At 29.0% G+C, this 17,584-nt stretch overlaps 2 protein-coding genes across 2 annotated transcripts; one reads left to right on the top strand and one right to left on the bottom strand.

Moving 5' to 3' along the window:
• The first annotated feature begins 1,511 nt into the window (after positions 1-1,511).
• LOC118054797 (transcription termination factor MTEF1, chloroplastic) lies at positions 1,512-2,636 on the top strand. The gene has a single exon (XM_035066505.2). It carries the CDS (start codon positions 1,580-1,582, stop codon positions 2,495-2,497), a length of 918 nt encoding a protein of 305 aa, XP_034922396.1. The 5' UTR covers positions 1,512-1,579; the 3' UTR covers positions 2,498-2,636.
• A 5,618-nt stretch (positions 2,637-8,254) lies between these two features.
• LOC118054798 (uncharacterized) lies at positions 8,255-14,783 on the bottom strand. The gene is made up of 7 exons (XM_035066506.2): positions 13,931-14,783; positions 11,604-12,154; positions 11,452-11,519; positions 9,262-9,315; positions 9,058-9,147; positions 8,757-8,933; positions 8,255-8,623 (listed from the first exon to the last, which is right to left on the bottom strand). The coding sequence occupies exons 1-7, from the start codon at positions 14,416-14,418 to the stop codon at positions 8,579-8,581; spliced, it is 1,473 nt and encodes a 490-aa protein (XP_034922397.1). The 5' UTR covers positions 14,419-14,783; the 3' UTR covers positions 8,255-8,578.
• Positions 14,784-17,584: the final 2,801 nt, after the last annotated feature.

Raw genomic sequence — 17,584 nt, forward strand, 5'->3', positions numbered from 1 at the left:
TAATAAAGATTAAAAAGCCTTGGAGGAAGAGACAAAATAATGTCAGCTTTGGAGGATAAGTATTACAAGCCTCAGATAACTAAGGGATAATCACAAAACACTTTTTTATACATGTCTTTACCTGTACCTAAAAATATTTGAGAAAATATTTTCAGGAATTTTATGTTAGGTCTTCCACAAATTCACTAAGAAATAGATTATGCTTTTGTTGTGGATATATATTCAAAGATGACATATTTTATATCTTGCAAAAAGACTACGAATGCAATCAGTGTAGCTAAGCTATTTTTCAGGGACATAAAGAGGTTACACGATGTTCTAAAATCCATCACGTTTGATAAAGATCCCCGATTTCTTAGTCATCTTTAGCTAACTTTATGAAAGATATTGTATTCCTTTTTGAAGTTTAACAATACTACTCATCCAAAAACTAATGGTCAAACAGAGTCTCTAAATAGAACTTTAGGCAATCTGATTCATAACATTTATAGAGGGAAACCTAAATAGTAGGATGTTGTATTAGCTTAGATATAATTTTTTTTTAAATAGTTCCAAGCATAGTGTTACTAGCAAGGCAACATTTAATTGTGCACATGAAGCCTCCAAATCATGTACTTGATTTACATTCATTGCTTAAATCTATTGGGTTTAGCAAGTCAACAGAGAATCTGGTTGAACAAATGGAAGCTAAGCATCAAGAGATCATGAGAAAACTAGAAGGATCAATTGCTAGAAATACGCATGAAGAAAAAAAGCATAGGCTAGTTAAATTGTTTAAAAAAGGAGACATGGTCATGGTTTTCTTGTGCAAGAAGAGGTTTCCATTTGGCACTTATAACAAGTTGAGGATGATGAAGTATGGTCCATATATAAGGTGCTAAAAACAATTAATGATAATACTTATGTTATTGATCTTTCAAATATCATAGATATATCAAAGATTTTTAATGGTGTTGACCTTTATGAGTACTTTCTAGATACCAAACTCAACTCGAGAATGAATTTTTTTTAAGTAGAAGAGACTAATGTAGAAAAATTATCCTAAGAGTTTTTCTAGACCAGGTTGACAGGGTCAGGTCTAAAAAAAAATCCTCATAGAAACTTGAAAGCATCTTATATGACGCCCAAAGTTACTATTTTTTTAATTTTAATTATTTTCCTAATTAATTTTAGATTTTAATTATTTATTTCCTACTTAGCTTACAAATTTTAATTTATTAATATTTTACTATTTAAAAATCTTAATGCTAAATGTATTTCATTAATAATATAAGTTCAATAAATTTTTTTAATAAAAAAATTTAAATTTAAATTTAATATAAATAAAAATATCTAATTTATTTAACAGAGATTCAAACTTGAAAATTTACTCTATAGGTTTATCTTTGCCATAAACTCATCATATTATCCAAAAACTTCAGACTCCCTTTAAGCTATCCACGCAATCCAATTTTATCCAATCAAATTGAAGCATACGAGCACGTGTCATTTTCAAATGCTATGAGAGAAAACAAAGGAGATTAGATAGTGGCAATAGAGTTCCCCTCCTCCTCCCACTGTCTCTCTGCGGTCATTCACCATGCCGCTACCAGCAGCAGCAGCAGCAGCGTTGCACTCTTCTTTGTGTTTTTCTTCTCCGAAGCAGACACCCCAACCCTCAATTTCTCAGCAACCAAACATCCAGTTATCGGTAAAGTCCAAAAGCCTCCTTCACAAGCACCCACTGTACACACCAGCCCACTCAAATATCTCCTTTGAAATCAAAGAAAAGATTCTGTGTCTTGAGATCATGGGAGTTGACTCTGGCAAAGCATTATCCCAAAACCCTTCTCTCCACACCGCCTCTCTAGACTCCATTCAGTCCATAATTTTCTTTCTCCAATCCAAAGGAATCCACCAAAAGGACTTGCCTAGGATCTTTGGCATGTGTCCAAAAGTTCTCACTTCTAACATCAGAACTGACCTTAAACCTGTTTTCAACTTCCTATCCCAAGACCTAAAAGTCCCAGACAATAACTTCAGAAAGGCCATCAACAAGTGCCCAAGATTGCTAGTTTCTAGCGTGAGAGACCAGCTCAAACCATGCTTGTTTTATCTTCAACGGCTTGGGTTTGAGGATTTGGAAGCCTTGGCTTATCAAGACCCTGTGCTGTTGGTTTCTAATGTTGAAAACACCTTAATTCCTAAATTGAAGTACTTGCAGAGCATAGGTTTTTCAAGAGATGAAGCTGTGGCTATGGTTTTAAGGTGTCCGGCATTGTTTACTTTTAGTGTCGAGAATAACTTCAAGCCAAAGTTTGATTACTTTGCCGAGGAGATGAAGGGGAAGTTGACAGAGTTGAAGGGGTTTCCTCAGTATTTTGCTTTCAGTTTGGATAAGCGAATTAAGCCAAGGCACGTCGAGGTTGTGCAAAGTGGGGTCAAAATTCCTCTGCGACTGATGCTCAAGAGCACCGATGAGGAGTTTGGGGAGATGATAAGGCCAGGGGCTGGATAAGAGTGTGCCATAGTACATTGAGAACATGCCTTTTTACCTGCTTATTTATCGTGCTGTATAAAGATGTATATATCCTCCAGTAATAATTCTGTAATTTGATTTCTTCTAATGAATAGGCAATTTGATTTCTTTTTTGACATGTCCTAGGAGTTTTCACTTCATTTGAAAAGTATTTTAAAAAAATTTAATTTTTTTTATTTTAAATTAATATATTTTAAAATTATTTTAATGTATTAAATTTAAAAATAATTTTTTAAAAATATAAAATATAAAAAATATTTTAAAAAATAATTATAATCAAACTCCAAACACGCAAACCTTCGGACGTAGATCTGATCACCTGAACTCCCAGTCAGGGAGACGGATGGCTTCAATTCAATTTCATAGATGGATGGTTTCATATTCACAGCATCCCATAATAAAATTTTACGGTGTCTGCAAATGTAGTTACTGTTAGAATGTCAAGTTACCATTTTAGTTAGCCTGCCTTTTAATGAAAAAATAAATAAATAAATTGAGTGGGCCACATTAATATCCATTGTGTTTACTTTAACAACACAGTTTTTTAATTTATTCTAAAAATACTTTTCATAAAGAATTAGTAAAACATGGTTATTATATTTTCTAATTTTCCAATTTTCTTAAGAAGTTGAGTTTGTTTAATATTAAGGCGTGATGATGGAAAATTAATTAGTAACAATAAAAGATTAATTAAAGGTGTTAATTGTGTTAATTAGGCTAATTATAAAGTCAATAGTAAAGAAGATCAAAGGAATATTTAATAGGTTGTCATCTATTTTTGACTCCATAAAAAAAATTAAGAAAAAAATAGAAAAAAATCCAAAAATACAAGAGGATACACAGGAAAAAAACCTAGAAGAATGTCCAAGTTGACGGTGAAGGACTAAAATGACAAGTGAAAAAGTTGGAGAACCAAAATATATAAGATTGTAAAATTGACAATCCAATTTTGGTTGACAAAAAACCTATTTGGTGAAAATATTTTTATTTGGGGTAAAGAAATATGAATTTGAATGAGTAAAGACTCAATGAGGATTTTGAAAGGCTTAATTAATTTTATTGAGGACTTAATTGCAAGGAAAATTAGTTTTTGGAGTCCATTTAGGTGTTAATTGGAAGAAATTAAAGTTTGAGGACTGAAATTAGACTTTTAAAAGTTGAATTGATCAAATTAGGGGTTTAATTATGAAAAATAAAGTTTGATAGCCAATTAGGGTTTGATTGAAGAAATTCAAAACTAAATACCAAATTGTAAAATATGCGAGACTTTAAGGGCTAAAATTGATCAAATCACAAATCAAATCAAAGAAAATTTAAAGTTTGATGGTCAATTAAGAGTCCAAATGTACAAATCGGATACCAAATAACAAGATGAAAATAACACTAAACTTTAGGGTTGATGATTGATTTTAGCAAGGGTGAAATTGAATGAAATTAAGAGTTTAAAAGGCAATTACGGGTGCAATTAAAAAAATAAAGACTAAAATGAAATTTGTTATATCCTATATTAGATATTTAACCTAGACAACATGTCGTTCACTCACTGTTCATCTTCTTCATTGATAGTTTTGGATGATTGGGTTGCCTGTTTCGAGAGCTCATTCATGTCATGTACAATTGATATATCAAATTTTCGTGAAAGCTGATGATAAAGAGTTGCTCTTACTTGATGAGTTTATGAACTATATAGAAGCAATATTTAATATTGATTCCAAGAAATAACTTGAAGCTATAAAATTTAAAATGAATTTCATTTATACCAACCAAATATGGACTTTGGTTGATCCACCAGAAGGTATAAAACCTATTAAATATAAATGGGTCATTAAAAAAAATACTGACATGGATGGTAATGTACACATTTACAGAGCTATATTAGTTGCTGAAGGTTACAGACAAAGATAAGGGATTGACTCTGATGAAACCTTCATAGTTATGTTAAAACTTACAAGGATTTTTCTTGTTATAATTGCATATCATGATTATGAGATTTGACAAATGAATGCTAATACTGTATTCTTGAATGAGAATCTTCACGAAAATGTGTATAAGACATAACCTAAGGTTTTTTTAACTAAGAAATATACCAATAATTATGCAAGCTTAAAAATTCCATTTATGGACTCAAGTAAACTTTAAGGGGTTGAAATATTCATTTTGATGGGATAATTAAATAGTTTGATTTCATAGAAAAATTATAGATAAACCTTGTGTTTATAAAAATGTTAGTGGGAGTGGAGTTTTTTTATTATTATTATTTTATCAAATGTAAGAAATTTTATAGATCAAATGTGAAACAAAGTTAGAAATCAGCAAGTGAGAATATACAAGCATGTACATATAATCGAGCAAAGAGAATAGGCTCCCTTGAACAAGCAAATACAACCAAAAAGGGAAAAAGCTCCATGAACGAACTAACAAAATCAGCAACCAACAAAATTTGCAAGTAGACGCCATACAACCAATGAATAAACACCAGCAATAATCCATCACTAGACCTGCAAAAGCCTAGCCCCAAAGGGCCCTCCAATCTGAAAGTTAGAAGAAGGCCTGCAAAAAGCAAATTTCCAACCAAATAGATATCCATTAAGTAGCAAACAAACATAACAAACTGCTAGGAATAGTGCCCTAACAAAACAAGTAGGCACTAGTGATATCAGCACCCAGACAAGCAGCAAGCCATCCTTAGCTCCAACAGCTAGGAAGGCCCCTTCAGAGGACAAGGCTCCAAAGAAGGGGAACATCCAAACCAAAGGCAAGTGAGATTATTTTTTTAATATTATATATAAATGACATATTAATGATAGGAAACAACATTCCTTTACTCTAGCAGTAAAAGATCTTGTTATCTAAGAATTTTTCCATGAATGATATGGGAGAAACAACATATATACTGAGAATAAAGATATATATAGAGATAGATTTAGAAAGTTTCTTGGATTATCCCGATTCATTTACATAGACAATATGCTAAAACAATTTAGCATGAAATAGTGTAAGAGAACATACTTATCTATTTCGTAAGGAATATGTCTCTCGAAAGATATACATCCCAAGATATAAATTGCTTTTAGGAAATAAAACTTAAAATGTATGAAATTGAGAAGGGTGTTACAAACAAAGTTGGACACTCTATCACCGTAGAACATAACAAAAAGAGGGTCAGTAATGAAGAGTTGCGAGATGTGCTGGATAAACTGAGAATTAAACTAAGTAACAACAAAAGTTAACAGAAGTTCTTAGAAAACCAGCTATTGGAAGAAGAAAAGATAAAGGTCCTTTTAAACTAGACTTTAAGAGAAATGGATAAACAAATGGTTGTACTAATGCAAGACTTAAAATGGGGAAAGAATGATCAAAAGAAGATTAGTAAATGATAGGACATGGAGTCTGAGGAAATTATGTAGGAAATCCAGGAGGAGTTGAAGGAAAGAATGGCCAAATACGATGATCTGGTGAACAAGCCTGCAATGCTAGAAAAAAAATAGTTGTTCTAAAAAGGATCTTCAAAAGTAAAACAAATGTTGCCAAAGAATTGATTGCTTCTTTAAAAAAAGGAAAAAGACAATAATAAAAAGAGGTTTTAATATCAAACATATTATAATTTGTGTTCTAAATATTTTTAGTTCAATTATAATAAAATAATAATATTTATACCCCAAATAATAGTATTTTTGATATTAATGCTTTGAATTATAATAACAATAATAATATTTAGAACATAAATAATATTATTTTTAATAGTAATACGTTCAATGATAATAAAAATAATAATCTTAATACCACAGATAATAATATTTTTTATATTAATACTTTGAACTATAATAGAAATATTAATATTTATAACACAAATAATATTGTTTTTAATATTAATAACTTCAATTATAATAAAAATAATAATATTTATAGCACAAATACTAATACTAATAATACTAATAATTTTAATTTTTAATTTCATCCTTCAAATCAACTATATAGGTTTTTCTTTGGTGGTAATAATATTTTATTTCAAATTTATTAATAATAATAATGATAATAAAAACAATAATTTATACTTTTAGCTTTGCGTCAGGCCCTGCGTCAGGATCCAAGTTGAATGGGTCATGCATCAGGACTCAATGATAATGGGTTGTCCATCAAAACCCAATGCTCTGATTGGATCCTGCATCGAGACCCAAGTCTAATGGGTCCTGCCTATTAGGTCCTTTATCAAAACCCAATGTTCTTTGGTTTTAGGTTTCTAAGTATAATTATTTATATTTTAAATATAATTATTTTTACTATAATTAAAAGTATTAATATGAAAAATAATATTATTTGTGTTATTAATATTATTATTTTTATTATAATTGAAAGTATTAATATTAAAAATAGTATGATTTGTGTAATAAATATTATTATTTCTATTATAATTGAAAGTATTAATATTAAAAATATTATCATTTGTGTTATAAATATTATTATTTTATTAATAATTAATATTATAAATAAAATAATTAATAAATTTGAAAACAATTATTATTAATATTGAAAAACAACTATAAATTTGATTTGACATGTAAAATTAAAAATTATTATTATTATTATTATTAAATTTTAAAAAACTGTTATTACTATGGAAGAAAAATCATAATTTTTTTATAAAGATTAAAAAATATAAAAATTTAGACAAACAAGTTAAATAATAATATTTATACCACAAATAATATTGTTTTTAATATTAATACCTTCAATGATAATAAATATAATAATAGTTTTACCACAAACAATAATAATTTGAACTATAATAGAAATTTTAATATTTATAACACAAATAATACTATTTTTAATATTATTATAATAAAAATAATACCTTTAATTATAATAAAAATAATAATATTTATAGTACAAATAATAATAATAATAATAATAATAATTTTTATATTTATAATTTTTTAAAAAATAATAATTTTTAATGATAATAAGAAAAATAATTTATATTTTTACCCTTCAAATGGGTCTTGCGTCAGGACCCAAGGGCAATGATTCTTGCGTTAAGTCCAATCTCTTGGGTCTTGCTTCTGTACCTAATTCACTAGGATCCGTGTCAGGACCTGATTGTCTGGAGTCCAGTATTAGGATCTAAGCTTAATGGGTTTTGCGTCAGGATTCAAGGTTCTTGGTTCTTAAGTTTTTAAATATAATTATTTGTATTTTAAATATGAAAATATTAATATGAAAAATATTATCATTTGTGTTATAAATATTATTATTATTATTAGAATTAATAGTATTAGTATTAAAAATATTATCATTTGTATTATAAATATTATTATTTTTATTATAATTAATATATATTAATGAATTTGAAAAAAAATTATTAGTAATGTTAAAAAATATATTATTATTTATATTATAAATTTTTATGATATTTTTTTATAAAAATAAAAAAATGAGACTGTGGCGTAACACGGGCACCTAACTAATAAATACTTAAAACATAAAATAAAAGAGTTAATACTTAAAAGTATAATAATTTCTCTGATCTCTTCTAAAAGGATTTATAAAATTTATCACTAGTGGTTGATGTGATTACCATTAAACAATTATGAGATGCTGAAAGTGAAAGATGTCAATGCAAGATTCAAAGTTTGATAATCTTATAAGATCGGCTTAATTAATGAGATCTGCTGTGGGATCGATCAGTGGAGTGGGTGGATTAACTGGGAGACGTTGATCTTGAAGTCAAATACCAAGTTACAATCAATAATTATTGACCACAAATTAAAATTAAGAAAAAGCAAAGAACATTAGTACATTATCCCTCTTTTCTCATTGTTGCGTAGTATATCTTGTCTCTCATTGTTCAGAAATTAATCAAGGAACGTTGGAAAGCATGCAGAGGATGAACATGAACTATATATTCTGAATACATGATTTGTTTTCAATTTCCAGCAATTTGCGTCGCGCACATCTATTCTGGATATGTTCTTCATTCTCCGTTCAGTTGATCGAGCTAGCTTCCCTTGTTGGTTTTCAAAGCTGAAGAAACTGAGTGCAAAAAAAATCCTGAATCGTCTACTAGTTAAACAACAAATCTTGGGAGATGAAAGAAGCCCATGCATCCTGTAACCAATGTAAAAAACTAGAATTATATATTTTGAAACTTTTTCCCATGATTTAACAGCATAAACCAGCCTAACATCTTAAGCAATTCCCGTTGTTGTATCCCTTTCTGTGTTTATGTTCAAAACATTACCTGCAGGATGGAAAAGGCCTTCTCTGCGACATGTTTCTGTGAGAGTGTACCTCCTCTTTGTTGCAACTTGTCAGGATGGAGACATAGCCTTGCTTTCTGATAAGCTTTCTTCACCTGCGAGCTCTCAATGAGGCTTGTTAGGGCGATTGCATACCACCCGCTATTTGGCCATAGAATCTGCGTTCATTCAAACATTTATAAAAAGATCATTGCACTGTATATGTGTGTGTTTTTTATTTTATTGTTCATACATTAATTTGGAGAAACCCTAAAAAACAAGCAAAGGAAAACGCTGAAGTACGTGATGAAGTGTAGATAGCAGCAGACGGATATTAGTTTCCTTGCCAGCTGACCACAACCTAATGTCTTCATCCAATAACTCCATCTCCATCTGCAGGTTTTTTTTTTTTTTTTTTTAATAGAAAAGGAAACAAAAGCATCAATAAAAATCTTTATTACTAATTTAATGAATATATAGTTAATTTTGCAGTGCAACGATGCTTACATCTTTTTCTGATTTTTCTACTTCTTCTCTTCTGGATTTCTTCAGCTCTTCTTCCTGCAAAAGTAGAAGGGGAAATATATCTCAGACTTAAACTTGTTCCCACATTTAATCTCTTTAATTTTCAAAACAATATTCATATTCAAATAATGTAGTTATGTCTCTTGATTCTTTGTTAAAAAATGGTGTTTGAAATCCTCTCTTGATCCTTAATTTGAATATGAAATCTGTGAGTTTAAAAATCAAAGATGGACTAGAACATTGGGGAACTTGGGTCTGAAATATTTTAGAAGGTTTCAAGGTGATCTAGCTACGATGTCATCGATGCTGAATGCCTATAATCTTGACAATATTATAGCAAATGATCCAGCATAAACGGAAGCAATCTAGCTTGTAGCAAGATAACAGTGGTATTTAATTTGTCTTGTTGATACACTGCTATACAAAATACTAACTATTTGAGTGCTCATTTCTTTGTAGTTAATCGGTTAATTTTATATAGTTCATATAAATATAATTAATTTATTAATAAAAATTTATTTATCTTTAATATTCAATAAATATTTTATTAATGAATATAATATTTGATAGTTAATGAATCTAAGTAAAGATAAAATCCTTGATAAAAGCTCATTGCAAAGAAAATTATAAAGTCATTATAATTATGAGATTCTTATTGCATCAAAATATTGTTCCTAAATATTTCTAGTCAATGTTCTATTAAGACTGAACATTAATTAGAGTTGTATAGACTAATTATAAATATATTATGTTTTTTATATATATCAAAAAAGTAGTTATTCTCATACGCTGAGGTATAAGATATACTTATAATTAATATGTAGGTGTTTGTCAGATGACTTATACACTAAACTGACTTACATAAAATTTCATATGTGATCTTTAGAGTTGAGATCATATATGTATATAAAAAGGCTCACGTAATAATTGTATAAGTAATTTTTAGACTTGAGATCACTAAGTTATCTTATATAAAAATATTAAGTTTTGATCATGCTACACATTGTCCTAATCAAGAGTAACAAATAAATAGATATTGGGTATAACATAAATTATATGAAGCTATTTAAGTATTCAAGAGATAATTCATCTTGTGTAAAAAATAGCATAAAACAATATCGATTATAAATCCTTGTGCAAGGTATGTGGAATGAGATTTGAAAATAGTTTTAAATCTTATTCAAATAATCAATGACTATAGTGTTGAAAATAAACATGATTTGTAGAATTAACACACTTTATGTTATAATATTTAAATCAAAACATTGTTGATGAAGGGATAATAATTACATAGAGAAACTGGTTATTGAAAGATTAAATCAAACCATTATTGACTTTTCTAATATTTAAAAGATCATGAGAGGTTGCTAGACATTATATTTAATCTTCAAATATAAATCAATTAATTGTTGGATTGATGATAAATTAATTTGTTTAATTTATTTAATTCTATTTTATTTAAGATTGTAATTTATATTTAAGCCAACTTATTAGGAGACCTAATAGGTCATTTACATAAGAATCACTGGTCAGAAATTAAAATGAGATAGTTAATCAACTATTACTTGATTCTAAATGAATTTTAGAAATTGAGGACAGAAATGTAATTAACACAATAGATTACAATTCCAGACCTATAAAAAATCAATTAAGGATTTGATTGAGTAAATTTCTAAAACTAGCTTAAAATAATAAATGTGATATTATTTAAGGGGCAAATTGATATTTTTTTTCAATTCTTAAGATTTTTAAGTTTTTCTATATATAAAAAGATATGTCTCTTACTTCTTTATACAAGAAAAATAAAGTACATAAATATTTAAAACACAAAGGAAAATAATTAACAGTTTAAAGTATAGTTTAAAGATAGTGATTCCTCTCTTCTAAAAAGATTTAGGAGATTTCTCATTGGTTATTAGTGTTAATTACCATTAAAAAATCGAATATTTGAATGACTTGTGGTTTATGACAATTCAATCATGAAGAAAGTATTAAAAGCTAAAAAGAACATATGATTTATCGATAATCTTCGCATAAACCCTAAACAATTCTAGATTTATCTAACATTATTCTTAGGGTTCTAAACAAAATTTAAAATTTATATATTTCTTGAAACCCAATATTCATATAATCCATTTATCAATGCTTCGGAGAAAAAAATAAGTGATTTACCATAGAACATTGCCTACTCCCATGTCCATCCATTTGATGCCCAACAAAATCATGCACATTACGCCTTTCTGCATAATTTCAATGACAAAGAGACAGATCTTGTAAATTATAATCAATAAGATAACATACAAGACATCAGGATATTTCTTTACCTTCTGCTTCATCTGAGTGGTGGTCCATCGAAACATTTTCGTGCTGTCTATCAAAAGATCTTGACCGGAATTTCTCCTTAGCCCATGCAATTGCTTCGTCAATAGAAACTGCTTCGCCAGTCCCTTCTCTATGATCAGAATTGATCTCGATAACATAAGAACTCATTACTTCATCTTCATCTTCTTCATCTTCAACCTGTTCCAGTTCTTCTTCTGGCATTATATTACACTGTACACCAACTTTTGCCTCTGGTTCATGACACAGTGAAGAGGCCGGAGATGAAGGGGAGTTGAGTTCTAAATCATCCACAGAAATTTTGATGCTTCGGTGTGAATGGGGCTCAAGACTAATGGTTTCTGGGGATGAGACCTGCCGTGAAACCTTAAAATAAGAGGAGCAGCATCTGGCTTTCTCATCAATGTATTCATTTTCCATGTAACATTTCTCAGTATGATTGCGTGGAAAAGATGGCATGTTCCATTGTCTCCCAGCTGGCTGTCCTTCGGGCCTCCCTGTGGCTGAGTTCCATCTGTAAGGTACATTGATTGGCCTGTATGGATCAGATGAAAATATTAGCGTTCTGATTCATTGTTGAGATGCAAAACAGAGAGAACAAAGTTTTTGTGTGCTTGTATTCATGGATATAGACATATAGTTGCTTATGCAACTGCAAATCATTGAGAAAAAAAGTTCAGAAGTAGCTTAGCGACGGGTAATTAAAGCCTAAATTAAGATAGTCTTTTTCCCTTTTTCATTGGGAGCTGAATCGCTTTAATTTGTTGCCTATCAAAAACAAAATTATGTTCACTACAAGAGTGGAGAAGGATACAGGATGAGTTATTCACAAAAACAGACACTAAATAAGTTTCATTCTTTAACATAATTCGTTTTTAGTTAATTAGTTTGTATTTATTATTTTTAATATTACGTGATCGATCTTTATATATATATATATATATATATATATATATTGCCTATATAAAAGATGTGGTCCTTTTAAATCCAAATTGAAGCCTAATTGCATATATTTTGAAGGATGAGGGTTGAATTGAAAAATACTAAAATAAAAAATATGAATAACATAAGTGGCATCTTTAAAATTTGTTTGAAAGTTCATTTTTGTTCTTAATCTTTTATAGATATGAGGACTGGTCTCCATAATTTTTTTTTTTAAAATATTTTGGTATCAAACTTTATTTTAGATCATAATACAATGATAATCCCATAAAAAAAAAAAAAAAATATTAATAAAGCTCAATTCTTAATCAACTTAATGTTTTAATGAATCTAATATTAAGAATGAAGTTGAGAAAATAATAATAATTTTATCAAAATTAAATTAAAAAAAATTATAAAGTTCTATACCTGATCAATTCAATATTAAAAGATAAAGTTAAATAAAAAATCCTTAAAATAATTTTAAAACTTAAAAAAAAAAAAAAAAAAACCTCAGCTTTTCACAAGTGAAAAGTCAAACCTTTTTACTATACAAATTATCTTTTTTTTTTTTTTTCAATCCATTCAAATAATAATCATTTTATTAGATTTGAAGCTGAGAATAACTATAAATGAAGCTAATTAAACATAAATAAATATATCATTTCACCGAAATATATACTAATGATAAGACTTTGTATTGAAATATCAGATTGAAGTTCTATTTAATTAGAACTGAAACAAACCATTTGGGGGGGAACAGAACAAACAAAAATTGGCCCCACACAATTGTATTTGGATAATCTCAAACAAAAAATTTTCCTTGTCAAAAACACCCTTATTCTCTACTCTATTATAAAACATAATCTGACGATATAGGGAGAACTTTCAATATAAATTATGTTTATAAAAATCGAGCAAAACATCATACATATGCGTATAATTAATTGGAATCTTTGTTTTGTAATAAAAAATCTGAAAATGAAATAATAATTATCCATTAATTGCGAACAATTAAATTAAACTTATAAACTAAAGTGCTAAAGCACAGGAGATCATGCTACACTCGTCTCCTTGATTTGTTGCTCTTTGAGTATGTCAACTAGCAAATCATCGATCATACACTTAGGATCATGAATTTCTTAGATACTTGGGTTAAGTTAAAACTAAATAAAAAATAAAAAATAAAAATAAAGAAGCTATTTATTTTGGTTGGAAGGAGATCGAAACAGTTGAAAATTAAACAGTTATCTGTCTCCACTGCCGTTGGAAGTTTTTTCATTCCTTACTTGACCCCCGAAATTACGGGATCTTATATAACGTAAAAAAGGAACCTACTTTCAAACCGACGAGGAAAAAGAGAGAGAAAAATAGTTAAAAGATGGGGGACCTGAGCTTTGAAGCGAAAGAAGATAATGCGACGTCATCTCCGGTCACCAGCCGCCGTTGAGGGCTAAGCTCCTCCGAACTGAGCACCGACGAAGAGTTGGACTTGGACTTGGAGTTGGCCCTTGACCGTTGCCTGGACCTCCTGCCCTCGTCCGACAACCTAAACACATCACTGTAGAACCCTTCTCCCCTGGCCGGGATTCTGAACGCCGGCAAGCTACGTCCGCCGTTCTTCTTCCCTTTCGAAAGAGACTCCGTTTCTGGGAGGAAAATCTCCTCATAGAAAGAAGAAGAAGAAGATCTGGTGAAATCGGCGGGGAATTTGCGAGAGAGAACACTCCTTGGAGGCCCACCGAAGACGTCAGAGAAGTCATCTGGGTCTAATCTGGCATCCATGGAATGTCTCGTGGCTGCAATATCCTCCATGGAGCGGCGTCTTGGGACGCTTGGCGTTGGCACTCCCATGCGCATTCGCCACGACTCATCCATATATTAATTATATATTAAAACAAATTTGCCACAACGTCCTACTAGTCTTGCTGATATATATGTGCGTGTAAAGGAAATACATACCACATGAAAGAAAGAAGGGGAGACGGTAAAAAATGAAATGCAAGAAAGGAAGAGATCAGGGAGGTTTAATCATGCATTTGGTGGTGGATGTGTGTGTCTAAATACGCAAGAGGAGATAAAAAAAAAAGAGAGGCATGAAGATATTAATTAAAAGATGTTGATCGACATGTCTAGGAAAAAGGCAGGAGCAAGCGATTAATTGGCTCTCTCTTTTAAAGTTTTATGGATGTTGTTTTGTGCTTGATCTTTTCTTTTTTCCTTTCCTGTCGGGGTGGGGAAGCAAGTTAGGCAAAAGCAAAAGCAAGTTGGGAGGGTGATGATGAGATGATATTTAAAATGATGGAGGATGCACTGGAAAATCACCACCGCCATCATCATCATCAGCGTTGGCACTCGCATGCTTTCCTGGAAAGATGTTTTTGGATGGATGAAGAGCTTTCAGGCCCCACCCCCCATTCTTTTTTTTTCTTTTTTTTTGGAATTATCAGTTTCCTATTTTGGAATAATAATCTTTCCCTCTGCTACCTGTTCATGCTTCCGAAACTTGATATGAATAATTATAATCTAGCTAGGTGTAAAACTATTTCACTAATTAATTTGGGAAATGTATGAATTTAGAGTCTTGGTTCATGATATCTATGTTGCTTAAAATTGTGTTCTAAGATAACGTTTACGTTTAGGTGTTTGAGGAGAGTGTTTTTATGTGAATTTCTGTGCAAAACCTAGAATAACTGAGAGAAATTAATTTGTTTGGATCCGGAAAAATATATAGCTTTTATCCGACAACATCTTTAGAAACCAGTGATCAACTAGAGAGGAAAACATTGGATATGATGCTTCATTTATCAATCTAAGCCCTACGGCGTGATCTAGCTCAGAGAAGCTTAGGCTTCCAAGCCCATGTCTGTATTCCTTTTTTTTTATTTTATTATTATTATTATATTTTTATATATTAGAATTATTTTAGTTTTCAAATGTATTATATATATAATACATATTTTTCTTGTCATTTCATCAAATTAATTAATTTAAGAAAGTTATACTTTAGTTTATATGAGTTTTGTAATTTATATATAAAAAAAAACTAGAGGTATAAATTTTTAACGCAATTAATTATTTAATTTTTTCATGTTATGTAAGGAAAAAAAAAAGCAATAGTAATATTAAAATAAATAAAAAATGTTGTGTCACCTTTCTAAATATATTATACAAAGATAAAAATAATATGAAGATAAGAAAAAAAATTAGAATTTTATATTGTCTTATCCACCTTTAACAAAATTAAATATAGATAGATATTCACTTTTTATTTATCCAATATAATAAATTTTTCATCATTATTTGTCAATTTATTTTTATTGTTCTATATTATTCTTTTTATCCTAAAAAAAAAAAATTGAATGCTATCAATGGGTTTTTCACATATCATGTTATTTTAAATCCGAGATATGAAATCATGATATCCTAAAAAAAAAATCATTATAGTCATGTAAATACATATTTATTATTAATAAAGGCTTAATATATCTTTAATATTCATAAAATATTAGATTAATAAATCTAGAGTAAAGATAAAATTCATGAGACAAAAATGCTTTGCAAAGAAAATTATAAAGTTGTTATAATTTTGAGATTCATATTGCATCAAAACATTGTTCATAATCGATACTCGCTTAAATACCAGACATTCATTAGAGTCGTAGAGACTAATATATATTATGTTCTTTTTTTATGAAAGGAAGCAATTGTTCTCATAAGCTGAGGTATAAGGAATACCTAAAACTAATATATAGTTGCTTGTTATAAAACATGTACATTGAATTGACCCACATGAGAATTTCATATGGAGAGATCATCTATGTCTATAGAAAGGCTCACGTAATAGTTGTGTAAGTAATCCTAAGACTTTAGATCACTAAATCATTTTATATAGAGAATATTATGCTTTGATTCTGTTACGTGTTATCTTAATCTAGGTAAGAAAAAGGCAGACATTAGGTATAATATGAACTATATGAAGGTACTTGAGTGATCAAGAGAGGATTCATCACCCTAGGTGGATTAGAAAATTTATTTCATTTATTCTCAAATAGTATTGATTGAGAAATTCTTGGCCAAGATGGAATAACATTTTAAAAGAGTTTCAAATTTTATTCAAATAATCAATGATTATTATATAGAGAACAAACATGATTTAACATGACAAACACACTTCATGCTATAATATTTAAATTGAAACACTATTCACAAAGGAATAATAATTAAATTAAGAAACTGATCACTAAAAGTTTAAGTCAAACCAATTAGGACTTTTCTAATATTTGATGGATCATGACACGTTGGTATATATTGTATTTGATTTTCAAATATATATCAATTAATTATTTAATTGATGATAAATTAATTTTTTAATTTTTTTAATTATATTTTATTTAGAACTATGATTTATATTTGGCTTAACTTATTATGAAACCTAATGAGTCACCCACATAAGAACTATTGGTCGTAAATCAAAATGTGATGATTAATCAACGATGATTTGATTGTGAAATTTTTTTAGAAATTAAGGAATATAATGGAATTAACATGGGGAATTACAATTCTAGACCTACAAAAAATCAAGTAGAGACTTGATTGAATATATTTTTAAAATTATCATGAAATAATATTTGTAATATTATTCAAGGGTTAAATTGATATTCTATCATTTATAAGATTTTTAGGATTTTCTATAAATAGAATGGCATGCCTCTTATTTTCTATACAACATACAAAACACCTGAAAACCAAAAAAAAAAAAGAGCTAGCACTCAAAGGCATATAAATCTCTCTTTTATAAAAGGATTTAAAAGATTTCTCACTTGTGGTTCATATGGCTTATTGTTAGAAGCGAGACACTTGGACGACTAGTGATTTGTGATAAACTAGCCTTGAAACAATACAAAATAAAAAGGGAAAATATTTTTTTTATTTAAAAAAATACTGGAAGCTAAAAAGAACATCTAATCTTCAAGTAATCTTCATATAAACCCTAAATAACTCTTAATCTATCTTATGATTTTTTTTTAAACAGCTATTTTTC

Source organism: Populus alba, chromosome 11 (assembly GCF_005239225.2).
Source record: "Populus alba chromosome 11, ASM523922v2, whole genome shotgun sequence".
Taxonomy (NCBI): domain Eukaryota; kingdom Viridiplantae; phylum Streptophyta; class Magnoliopsida; order Malpighiales; family Salicaceae; genus Populus; species Populus alba.